This window comes from Lissotriton vulgaris, chromosome 11, assembly GCF_964263255.1.
Source record: "Lissotriton vulgaris chromosome 11, aLisVul1.2, whole genome shotgun sequence".
NCBI lineage: Eukaryota > Metazoa > Chordata > Amphibia > Caudata > Salamandridae > Lissotriton > Lissotriton vulgaris.
In genome coordinates this window covers 67395063-67408608 of record NC_141699.1, presented here as the reverse complement: position 1 = coordinate 67408608, position 13546 = coordinate 67395063, and the positions used below count along the sequence as shown (strand labels likewise).

The following is a 13546-nucleotide window of genomic DNA, read 5'->3' as shown; positions in this document are numbered from 1 at the left end:
ATTAATTACCTATACTTAATTTATGCGGTAAAGTTCAATAAGAATAACTCAGTCAAAAAGAAAAGGCAGAATCCGTGGTATTTGAGGTTTTAAAAGAGGTTTTATTCCTTAAAAAGGAATTGGTTATATGGTTCGAACCATGGCAAATCGATTTCCGTTGCCACTAAGGCTCGGGAAAGGATAGACAATACTTTATTGACAAGTTATCATATATATAGTCAATGCATTACAGTAATGACAGATGCAGGAGGCGTAACAGCTGAGAGGAGAGATAAGAATACACATACGTAATGAAAGAGGCGTTACAATAGGCGTGCATGAGGGCAGGTACTAGAAACGTCATTATGTGATGTCACAGGTGGGTGGATCCACAAGAGAATCCTGCAGTGTCAGCAGAAATATATGGCAGAGATGCGCGCGCAGCAGTATGACGTGTGATTGACGTGGAACTGGAGGGTGAAGGGGACTTGACATTTAGCCTTACATGAGGAGACAGAAGTCTGGGGTGTCAGAACAACCTAATCCCAAATCGTATCTAATATCTTGTGTTTAAGGAACTGTATTATCTGGAAGGAAAAGGTCTCTCGGGCAAAAGGCTATTCTATACTGACTGCTAGTGCGTGCATATGCGTCTACGTGTCTGCATGAGATGCGAGGGGGCATGGGCCTACCATGGTAACAGGAGCTATGAATTACTTGCATGGAGACAGTGAGGCCGGGCCCTTTGCTCTGCAGCTGGAAGGATGTTTTCCTAAACTACCAGACAGGAATGTATTTTCGAGGAGCGGAGCAGATAACTCGAAGGCAAAATACCGTTTTGGCAGGCAACAGGCTGAGCCAGGCACCGTTAGCCGCGCAGGGAGTAAGACAAAGGTCATGGATACAGATGCTCATCCTAGCTGGAGCATTCAGAGGCAGAAAACAGGAAAGAACTCGATGACAGGAATCAGGGCCTAACTCGCCTGAGCCAGGGAAAACGTGAAAAGTGCACCATGAAAAGACGTTGGCAAGGCACACTTAGGAACGGAATATCTGACCCATTCATGGTGGATCTGAAAGAGGACATGTTAACGTTGGACGCAAATGTATTTGCGTCTTTGTAGCTGGTACAGGAGGGAAGTTACATGCACTTTAAGCTCGTACATGGAGACGGTGGGGTACACGTTAGGGAACATTTTTGACCATAAAATTTATATTTCCTCAGACATCAGTGTGGTCTCACTAATCTGAGATGTTTGATAGCAACCATCTTGGAATTCAGTGAAGCCATCATGGAGCTGTGAAACTCGTAATGACAAGCTCCCATCGCATGTACTCAGCATGGCTCCACTATGCACTTAAAATGTATAAGAATCAACTTAGACACTATAGGGTCATATCTGTTCATGCAGTCATGCCCTCACAGAAGATATAGTGCACCCTGCCTTAGCGTTGTAAGGCCTGCTGTAAGGGTGACTTACATATGCCTCTTGCACTGCTGGTAGGCCTGGCACACAGAGAGGTGTGCTAGGCCGACTCTTCACTTTTATCTTCACGAAAACACGCAGACTGCTGTGGCAGTATGTGTGTGTATGGTGAGGGGGTTCCTTCGGGTGGCACAATACATGCTGCAGCCCTTAGAGACCCTCTCTGACCACAAGGCACTTGGTACCTCCGGTAACTTTTACAAGGGACTTATATGTGAGCCAGATGTGTTCCAATTGTGGAAACAAAGGTTCAGTTTTGGGAAAGGACACAGGCACTGGGAACCTGGTTAGCAGGAACCCAATGCACATTCAGTTAAAGATGCATCTGAGTGAGGCAAAAAGTGGGGAGTAGCCATGCCAAAAGGCGTACTTTCTTACACCTGTTCACATTGATGTTGTACTTTGCTTTCATATGTATCTCTAATCTTATAACAGCAGTTGCTATTGTGTGATTCCCCCACCCGTGTTTGCAATTTGGTTCATAGAGTTGGGATGTTATGGCTCTTGTTTTCTTTTCAGGGCATGGATGCCAAGACGACTTGAAGCGGCCTGATGTGCGGCTGTTGGGTTATCTGTTCATTTGCGAAGGATATTCATCTTGGCCTGTTGGAGCTGGGCAGTAAAGTGGTCCTGTGGCTGTTCGATTTCTGTTCCTGATGTTCCAGGTTTTAAGGACTTGTGTTGTTTTTCGCAAAAAAAGAAGAAGGACTAAGGTTCTATGGACAATTATAGTCAGGCATGACCCCTGTGATTGGTGGAGAAGAGTTGTGGGGGCTCATGGGTTACGTAGTTTAACGTTTGATTGGCTGCTGTGATTTCTAAGTAAAGAAAGAGAATAATAATCCTCCCCTTTGCATCCTTAACCGCATTGCTGCGGCAGCTTTTCCCGCTGTGTGCGACAAATTACGAAAAGCAGCTTTACATGACGAGCTCAGCTCGTCATCCGCACACGACCACCGTGGCTGATGACCAGCTCAGCTCGTCATCAGCAGCGAAGGAGTGAATAGAATTGAAAATTCTTGACGCAATAGCTTTTTTACTCACCAGCCAGATGCGTGCAGCACCGTGGCCTCGTAGCATTATGACTAGAGTGAGCAGAGGACTAGTTGCATGTTATTGGGACAGCAGTTTTCCAGTCTTGGGTTTCATTTAACCAGTAATTTCTTTCACATATGTTAGTGAAGTTGGATTAATGAAGTCAAATCAATCCTCTCCTATCCAGAATGCACTAATTTGTTAAATAAAATGCAGGTTGGCAAAACTGATGTCTCGATGACAAAGACTCATCTGGTAAACATGGCTAAATGTCACAATGCCAGCATGCAAAACAGCTTTTGGGCAAAAACACGCCAAGGCAGATGTGCAGCTTCAGAAGTACATTTCAATTCAAACACCATGCCAGCGCTAACAGATTGCATGCTTTAAAAGATTGCATATAGACTGAAAATAAATTGCACCTGTGTAACTAACCTGTGAAGTGAAACCTAACGTGAGTCAGCACCTCTTAAGTTCCTACAATTGACATCAAAGTAGAGTGCAACCTCACCAGTCAGTCAAGCCGAATCGCTGGTAAAATGGAATCCTGAGAAAATCTATTATTTGTATATATATGTATAGAGAGATAACTCTACCCACTAGTATATGTAGTGGACCTTTGTACTCACTATCATTCGTATGTGATTCTTAGAGTTTATCCATTTGTATCTCTTCCTTGAGTGACTTTACAACTTGTACATTTGCAATTTTTTCTATTTGTATCTCTTCCCTGTGTGACTTTACAACTTGTACAATTGCAATTTTTTCCCTGTTTGTATCTTTTATGTAACTCATGTAATCCTAAATCCTTATGTATTGCAACTGGTTCTTTTGTAAAGCGCTCTGACACCTTCGGGTAATGTTCGCGCTATAGAAAATCGCATTAAATAATAAATACATTAAATGGAGGAATTGTAAAACTGTCGAGACCCGCAGCATGGCGGCCGCTTCGAGCACATTTCAGTTACAAGTGAGCACTCTAGTGTTCTGATTAGAACCCGTAGCCTGCTCGCTGTCTGCCTCCAACTCACATCCTCACCGCGCCTGGTACAGCTTCGTCACCGGTGCGCGCTCTGCGCATGCGTCCGTCTACATCCCTCCGGCCTGTACTGCGCAAGCGCACACCTGCATCTCCCTAAGGTCCGCACTGCGCTTGCGCCTCCCCCTCCTTCCTTCAAGCGCCGCTGTCTCCAGAGCTGTGACCAGAGCGGGCAACGGAGCCAGCCGGTCCCCCCAGAGCACCCTCGCCTCCCCTGGTACCCAGCGCGGCCTCTGCCGCCCCACGCTCCGGAGCCATGGCCCAGATCCTGCCCATCCGCTTCCAGGAGCACTTCCAGGTGAGGGGGCGTTAGGGGACATGAGAGGGCAAAATGAGGGGATGTGGGGAGGGAGGGTGACATGGGAGGGGGCAAAATGAGGGGAGGGAGGGTGAAATGTGAGAGGGCAAAAGTGAGGGGCTGTGGGGAGGGTGACATGTGAGAGGGCAAAATGTACGGAGATGTGAGAGAAGCAAAATGAGGGGACGTGGGGAGAGTGAGCGGGCAAAATGAGGGGACATGGGTAGAGTGAGATGTGAGGGCAAAATGAGGGGACGTGGGGAGGGTGAGATGTGAGAGGGCAAAATGAGGGGGTGGTGAGATATGAGGGGACAAAATGAGGGGATATGGGGAGAGTGAAATCTGAGAGGGCAAAATGAGGGGACGTGGGGAGGTGAAATGTGAGAGGGCAAAATGAGGACGTGGGGAGGGTGAAATGTGGGAGGGCAAAATGAGGGAACGTGGGGAGGGTGAAATGTGAGGGCAAAATGAGGGGGTGGTGAGATATGAGAGGACAAAATGAGGGGATGTGGGGAGGGGAGGGATGCGAGAGGGCAAAATGAGGGGGTGTGGTGAGGGTGAGATGAGGGAGGCACAATGAGTTGGTGTAGTAAGACAGGAGAGGGACAACGTGAGGGGGACGTAGGGATGGAAAGGGTATACGCGAGGGAACATGGTAGAGGGAAGAGACGAGAGCCGCAAATTGAGGCGACTCTTAGTATCGTGCATGGCCTATACATAGGGTACTTGGGGCAGTTAATATGATGGGTCATTTGATTTGAGATTTCTAAAGTTCGCAAATGAATATGGACGTCTTGGTGCTAACATTATCCTGCCGTTCAACCCTAAATACCAGAAGAGTAAACAGTTAAAAATATAAAGGCAATGAGAGCCAAGATTTTAAGTGTTTACGAAAGTTCAATGGATTAGACTGAATTTCAAGGGGCATGGGCAGTCTGTCCCAACGTTGACAGGTGAAATAGGCAAAACTTCTATCGTCCCACACCTTCCTTTCTTTTTAAAGTACTCTGGTCTAGTTTTATGCAATGTTTTGGGTGATATAAGATGATACAAATAGTGGGCTTGGGAGGTTGGCTTGGGAAGATTAAGTGAGGGTCATGGGGTGGGAACGATATGAGAAGGGAAAGAGGAGGGGAGTTCGGAGAGGGGCACAATGAGAAAAGGTATGTGGGGCAAAGTGAAGAGGGGTACCTATGAGAGAGACATGAGAGGGAGAAAAATGAAAGCATAGGAAAGAAGCTCGGAGAGGGGCAAGCTATGGCTACGTAGGGAGGGGGAGCTATGGGGCAAATTGATTGGAGATGGGTTGATACAGGATTTGAAAGGGGGGGGAGTGAAAGGGGGAGATTTGAGAGGTGCAAAAGAGGGACAGCTATGAGAGACGCAGACATGAGTATTAGGTTGGCAATATCAGGGTACCTAGGAAGGAGACGACATGAGAAGTACAAAATAAGAGGGTTTAGTAATTGGCAGTGGAGAGAGAGAGATGGGCTTGTGGCATAGACGGTATAGTCGTAGCTACAGACGAGCCACTCAGTGGCAGGAAATATTAGGGCAGGGCTTGCATTGGTGGTGCACTGAATGTGCATTAGAAGGGGAAATAAAGGGTAAGTAATGTGATAGGATAAAGGGGAACATGGGGGTGCAGTCTCGGCCATGGGAATGTTGCAAATGTAAGGGATTTTAGAAGGGTGTATTTGAGAGGGGCATCACGTGGTATGTGTGGAGACATTGGAAGGAATATGGGACCAATCTGCGGAGGGCTATGTGAATGGGCATATTGAATGGTGGTGTGATGTGGGGGCAAGTGAGGGGTTATTTGAGAGATGTGACTGTCCTATAGGAAGTTACCAATTAGATTTTGTGTTTATTAAAGTGCTCTAATGCCCTGAGGCGTCTTGGTGCTGATCTGAGCAGGAGAGGGTGCTGGAGTGACTGCAAATGTCTAACTGTGAGAGATGTTATTTGCTGTAGAGCCAACTGTTTTTTTTTCTCCTAAAAATAACAATTAGATCAAGAGGGAGTTAATTCCAAAGGAGTGCAGTGTTTTTCACAAAGCCTCTGCCTCCCCAGGTGGTCAGTCACTGTCGAGGCACAACACCTATTTTCCCAAGGCTGGATCTGGGGGTCTGTTGGGGATATACCAGCAGAATGTGCTTTTCAAATACTCAGGACCTGATCCGGTCAACGCCATATAGGCAATGCATAGAGATTTAAAAACAGCTTGCTTTCTCACTGGAAGCCAGTAAAGTTAGTTCAGTGCTGGGGTAGCAGATTGACATTTAGGCACATTTTTAAGCTTTCTAGCTGCAGAATTTTGTCCTGTTTGTAGTTTCTGCATGAGATTCAGTGGCAGACTAAGATAGAGGCCTTTGCATTAGTCAATGTGTGAAAGTACTAATTGAATGACCATTGTTTTCAGAAGGTCTTGAGAAATCAGGTGTTTGGTTTTCCTCAAAGTTTTAAAGATAATAAACAAGCATTTACAATGTAACGGTTTCGGCTTTGGAAAAGTTAGAGCTATTGGCATTGTAAATGACAACATTTTATGTATGTGTTGGTTTTGAAAACAGATAAATAAATGGCATTGTCATTTACATTGCCAATAGCTTAATCTCTCGCAAATGTTAGACCTATTGTACCCTACGGACGAGCTCAGCAGACAGCAATTACTAACACACACACACACACACACACACACACACACACACACACACACACACACACACACACACACACACACACACACACACACACACACCCTCACCCAGAGACACACACACACCCCCTCACCCAGAGACACACACACCCCCTCACCCAGAGACACACACACACCCTCACCCAGAGACACACACACACCCTCACCCAGAGACACACACACACCCTCACCCAGAGACACACACACACCCTCACCCAGAGACACACACACACCCTCACCCAGAGACACACACACACCCTCACCCAGAGACACACACTCACCCAGAGACACACACTCACCCAGAGACACACACTCACCCAGAGACACACACTCACCCAGAGACACACACTCACCCAGAGACACACACTCACCCAGAGACACACACACACACTCACTCACCCAGAGACACACACACACACTCACCCAGAGACACACACACACACTCACCCAGAGACACACACACACACTCACCCAGAGACACACACACACACTCACCCAGAGACACACACACAGAGACACACACACTCACCCAGAGACACACACACACACTCACCCAGAGACACACACACACACTCACCCAGAGACACACACACAGAGACACACACACTCACCCAGAGACACACACACAGAGACACACACACTCACCCAGAGACACACACACAGAGACACACACACTCACCCAGAGACACACACACAGAGACACACACACTCACCCAGAGACACACACACAGAGACACACACACTCACCCAGAGACACACACACAGAGACACAGACACACACACTCACCCAGAGACACACACACACAGAGACACACACACACTCACCCAGAGACACACACACACTCACCCAGAGACACACACACACTCACCCAGAGACACACACACAGAGCCACACACAGAGACACACACACACCCAGAGACACACACCCAGAGCCACACACACACACACACCCAGAGCCACACACACACACACACATCTACTCTCCCCGCGCCTAACAAAACAAGCCCCCACCGCTTGGTGGCACTCTACACTCTCTCTCTTGTATCAACTGGTGGTGCACTTTGGCCATAGAGCCTACTGTTCAGTGAACCAAATAACTACCTTCTGTGGGCACAGGCCCAGTAACACATTGTCCACCATGGTAAACACGTCTCTAACCCCTGTATGGTGGTGGTGGCACGTTCGTCACTGTCCTGATGACCATCCCTAACCCCATGAGACAGTGCCCACTGTCCTGGCGAGGAAGGGACAGCGAGAAGACTTCGCGGCGAGAGTCTGAATAAGAATTCCTTACAAATGCACTAGGGGGAGACCTGCGTCTGGTAGAACACATGTACTGCACTGCTGAAGTGTACCTTCCAGCAGTCGCTATTTCACTGACGAATGGCTTGTGATAGGAGGAAACATATGGGTACCAGATGCTACCACAATACCGTTACCAGGGCAAAGGTACCAACACCCTGGTGCAGCACCATTCAAGAGCATGCACAGTTATCAGACAGGAAGAGGGAATTCAAACGGGCAAACGGGGGAAGTAGTGTGGCTCACTGGTTAGAGGCGGCAGACCCGAGAGCAGAGGACGGCCCGGGACCAGGGTTCGATTCCCGGCGCGGCAGGTTTCTGGACCAGGGTCAGCGGACTCGATAATTCTCTCGCCTCGGTGCCCACTCTGATCAGCGATCACACTCGGCAACTCTGGGCATTAGCTTGCCTCATCTTCACTAACGGCCCCACCAGACCGCCGGGGATGCCTGGTCTCACCCTGGAGATACCCATTAAGGGACCATCTCTCAAGGAAGCCAGGAAGGGTTTCGCAGCGGTCGAAGCGCCTTGGGACCCTACGGGTAAGTAGTGCGCTATATAAATGCCAATACATTTACAATACATTTACATTTTACATTTACTTTACATTTACAAATAGCTAGGTTAATGCCGCGCAGGCCAGATCGCGGGAAAACGGATCAAAAAACAACGCCTGCTGCAAACGAGCTTTGAATACAGAGGTACAACTGCAGGAGCCAGCACGGCTTCGGTTACAAGCATGCATTGATGAAGGTTGTTTGCAATATGAAACTTGACGTGGGAGCCTCATTGCAAAAGCGTGCATGCAGAGAAAGTGTTTTCCAGCTGCAAGCAGCAGAGCAGGCTGAAGCCACAACCACAATGTTTACCACACACAACCCAATCTACCCCTAACATGCCCCACCTAGCTGTCACGCCCAGACCACCACAAGGGGTCACTGCACTCACACCTTTTTACCAGTCTAACCCTGTTAGTTATCACTGCCAGGTAGCCGCAAACTGCATTCTGGTCCATATAGTTTCCCCCCGCCACCCCAGGTTTCACCCCCTTTGTGTGCCTCCTGCCTCTTTGTTCGAGGCACTGGAACCCCGCCCCCACACCTCACAAAAAAGCAAGCTATTTAAAAGCAGCCACCACCAGCCTCAGCATTTACTTTGGCTCGAGACCCGTTTGCTGGGCCTTTTGAGCCCCCTCCCCCGCCTCCGGTTCTCAATAGCACACGATAGGCGCAGGAGCCTACGACGAGTGTTGGTAAACCCTGCAAGGGATGGTGCCCCATAATGCGCAAACCCGAGGGAGGCGAGGTGCGTGGGACTGGCCACATCTGAATGCAACATACGAATACAAGACCCAGACCTGTTAGGCACATAAAACCCTATCCTTCTGTAAAGGACATACCAATTTTTGCAACAATATTGCAGAAAAAACACTCCCCTATCCTTAAATATTTGGGGTAGTAGGTATAGCCCTGGACGGTGCCTTATTTAACAAACGCTTGTTCCAAAAACATCAATTCAGTTGTGAGACACAAACACTTCCACACTTTAGAGTCACCCGTGTTACATAAATGACAAAAAAATGTGAGTGAGAGCGAGAAAACACCTCACGGGCGCACCACCAACGGGAACCTGGCAGGTACTCACCAGGATTGCCCTGTTATCATCATTGGTGTTTTCAAGCTCATAAAAGGAAAGGAAAAGTGTCCAGAGCACACAAAGAATTTGTGTAAAAGAAAATATGCAGTGAAAAAAGATCAAAGTAGTGATCTACACAGAGTCCAACAACATGTAAAAACACATAACACACAGCAACACAGATATATCACTTTATTCTTTTTCTTGTGTTGGGTGTGAAACTCTAAAAATAGTAAGTGAGGTCACTAACTATCCAACCACCACTACTATACTTGCCAAACATCTGAATGCAATCAAGAGAAAAGAGTGAACGAGCCACAGGTCCGACGACCCCCTTCAGACACAAAGCCAGCCCATGTGCAGCCTAAAAGAGGGCAGAGGGGGTGTCCGTATCTCGCCGAAAACCAAGCAGCAGTTCTCAAACTTCAAGAATCATTTAACCATAACATACCCCCCAAAAAAGTGATCAATTTGAACTTAGTAGACTCAATTATGAAGAGCACTCCCATACCAACTAAAGGTGCTGCAGACCAGCCCCACCAACAGCTATCCAACGTGTGAGGGCAGACTGAACTTGAACTGACGCCGGAGCAGTAAATGCAGATAGATTCCTTAGTTCAGCCCAAGGACTACTCATGAATTGCAGCCCAAATGCAACTCACCCCCCCGTCTAAACTACTGCTTGACGAGATTTAAAACAAAATAAGTCACACACGCCAGAATCAATAATGAGTACAAATATAAATATATTGCATAGAAACACCCCTCAATCATAAGCCGTAGCCCCTTCACGTAAAACACACCCATGAAACGCCGCCCTCCCAGACTGTGTACTACCAATTTTGAAATACACTTATGGACAGAATGCGCACGTCCACCCATTAAAGACTATCACGTGCGACCAGCTCAGTTAATTGATTTAAACTCCCCACTGCATCTCACGCGGTCCACTGCAGGTCACAAGAACTTCTCAGCATCACACTGGCTCCCGCCGGGCGTCCTCGCTCCCCTTCATGACATCCGAGCTGCCGAGTCACAACAAAGGAAATGCAGGCAGAAATCACAGGCACCTACCTTCACAGAGCAGCAGCTGGGGTACGAGCCCCCTTTGTATCCTTCCCGAACTTTCCTGCACCCCCCGGGTCAGGGGGGCTCCAAAGGCACGGGCGCTCCTTTCACTGGGGGCAGAGTACATTTCCGCCCATGCTCCATTAATCCCGGCGCTCCGGCGTCCCTGCTGCTGGATGGCGGTCACCAGAGCTCTGCTTTCGGTGCAGCGAGCCCCGGGCCTCCACTCCTTAAACTGTACAAGCTCGGAAAGGCCTCTGACGTGATCCACCAGACTCCAGTGGGTCTCCAGGCACACAGGACCCGTCTCTCTCTGGATCACCGGCAGGACACTGCTTCCTGGCTGCAGCCCAGCCCTCTGCTGATGGCGCACTTGGCTCAGCTGCACACACAACTAAACTGCAGTAAAAAAAAAAGGCCACGGACAGTGGGCGGGAGGGAGGAGGCACGGACAGTGGGCGGGCGGGAGGGAGAAGGCACTGACAACGGGACGGCGAGAGGGAAGGTGTGGGAGGCGGGACTTAAAAAAAGAGACGGAAACGCCCCCGAATCGCGTCGTGACGGGGGAAAAAGTAATTGACAACCATCTCTTCCAATGGCTAGCCTCCATTTATGGAGCTAGCCAATGGAAGAGAGAGGCGGGACAAAGCCCCTTACTGTACATCGAAAGATTTCGCCTGCGCATTGGTGGCACAGGTAGGGACACAGAGAGTCTCAGCCCAGGTGAGCAATGAGAAACAACAAATATAGTAAGATGATGTATGTAGCGCTGAAACTTTTCAGACACACACACCCCCAGTCACTTTTAAGTTAAATCCATCATCGTTCTTTTTTTTCACTTCACCAGTCCAGTTCAGACCCACCCATATGCAAATCAGTCTTGACCCATCCCCTCATGGGAACAGTCCAGCCCTAACTGCCAGGCCAGGCCCATTCTTGACCGGAAACAAGTATCCTAGGACTGGGGGTGAGTGTCGGGAGAGTTTCAGCGCTCCGTCCATCATCTCCTTGTGTTTGCTTTGTTTGCCCCAAGTTGTCAATCTATGCCCAGGATGCTTGTTTCCTGTCCACAGGGTCACCCAGCAGGAGCTGATAACACAGGATGAACACTGACGTCCATTAAAGAGTGTACAGACACCCCAAGACATTGGTACCAGCCTCAATATCCATTATTTGTTTGGGGGAGGGGTGCTGGAGGCAAAATAGCAGTCTGTTTGTGTGATGAACCATCCTAGCACCAAGGTGCCTGGCTGTCAGTATGCTGTGATATAAATATATGTATATACAGCTCCTGTATACTGCACCCTACAACACCAAATATATATATATATATATATCTCACCCGGGTCGTTATAGCAGTACATTTCCTTCAGGCAGCGCGGGCCTGTCAAAGGGTGTTTTGTGCTTCCCAGATGTTCGTTTTGACAGCCCCCGAGTCTGCAGCTGTGCGGGCCAATGCTTCGCCCCTCCTCCGTGTGTTCACCCCTGCCCTCTGCACCTAAAATCTCCATCGTAAACTTATGTTCTGCAGGGTTGGCTAGCATTGTCGGGGGCTTGTAAGGGAGGCGGGCGGTTGCTTCTGTCAGAAAGGCCTCTCTACCAGGGCATGTCGAGGGGGCACCTTTCAGTGTCACCGTTTGGTTTTGTAGACCTGTCCGTGCAGGTTACACCGACTGCTCAGCTCTGCAGCACACATGCAGGGCCTCCGGACCGAAGGAGGGGGTGGGGCAAAGGTCAGGGATGAAAGGCTTAGTGTCCGCGCTGCCCATAAAACACCTTGGAGCCAGGAGCCGGCTGAGAACATCCAGCACGGCAGGAGTCGGAAAGCGGTCTGTGTTGCGCATACCTGAAATGCTCTGACCCCCCACCTGTCACACCATAGCCGCATGACGGCTCAGAGCTGAAGTCCCTTGGTGAGGGCTATTAGCACCAGCCCCCGCCGGCATCCATGCCCCCAGGAAGACCCAATGTCCACTCCTCGGACAAACACCATACAATACTTCTCCGCATACGATTAAACAATTAGAAAACCACCGGGAGCCCGGACTCACCCATCGTGTCAGCTTCAGGTTCCGGAGTGGAAAGGAAGAGGCCCACAATTCACCGCGCGAAAGGAAGGCTAGCAAGGACCCCAACCTCCGGGCAGCCGTCACCGAGAAACTATAAAACATACGTCCCAAACGAAAGGGATGTCATTTCACGTTAGGACCATCCGTACATAGGTTCATCTGTTCTAGGTACCCGTGTGTCCAGATTTTTTTTTTCTTCCGAGTATAGGGAGTGTTTCCTTGATGCATCAAGTCACTGAGGAAATAGGGAGAGGCAGAGCGGTAGGATCTGTAAGTGACATTGGACAGCATCGAACACGGACAGTGGGCGGGCGGAAGAGAGGAGGCACGGACAGTGGGCAGGGGGGAGAAAATCGAGAAGGCACGGACAACAGGACGGCGAGAGGGAGGGTGTATAGGGAGTGTTTCCTTGAAGCATCGAGGCACTGAGGAAATGGGGAGAGGCAGAGCGGTAGGATCTGTAAGCGACATTGGACAGCATCGAACACGGACAGTGGGCGGGGGGGAGGAGGCACGGACAGTGGGCGGGAGGGAGGAGGCACGGACAGTGGGCGGGTGGGAGGGAGAAGGCACGGACAACGGGATGGCGAGAGGGAGGGTGTGCGGGGCGGGACTTAAAAAAAAACACGGAAACGCCCCCGAATCTCGTCGTGACGGGGGAAAGAGTAATTGACAACCATCTCTTCCAATGGCTAGCCTCCATTTATGGAGCTAGCCAATGGAAGAGAGAGGCGGGACAAAGCCCCTTACTGTACATCAAAAGATTTCGCCTGCGCTAGCACTGCTGTGCAGTGCTACGGCTAGGCGAAACCTAAAAATGGAGGAAGAAATTACTGCATTAACCTGGTTCTTATAGGTTGATCCGTTGTCCAGCAGGACTTCTAAGTTCCTGACTATATTCTTAGGGATGGGAAGAGTCCCCATATCTGAGGGCC

The 13546-nt window shown here is 49.3% G+C and overlaps 1 protein-coding gene across 4 annotated transcripts in view; it reads left to right on the top strand.

Annotated features, from left to right (window-relative positions):
- The first annotated feature begins 3652 nt into the window (after window positions 1-3652).
- Window positions 3653-13546, top strand: part of LOC147678987 (clathrin heavy chain 1-like) — a 393670-nt gene continuing 383776 nt past the window's right edge. For all 4 annotated transcript variants that reach the window (XM_086942714.1, XM_086942712.1, XM_086942713.1 and 1 more), the window contains exon 1: window positions 3653-3838. In XM_086942714.1, coding sequence (XP_086798840.1) covers window positions 3797-3838 — 42 coding nt within the window. In that variant the 5' untranslated portion in view covers window positions 3653-3796. The remainder of the gene's footprint in view (window positions 3839-13546) is intronic.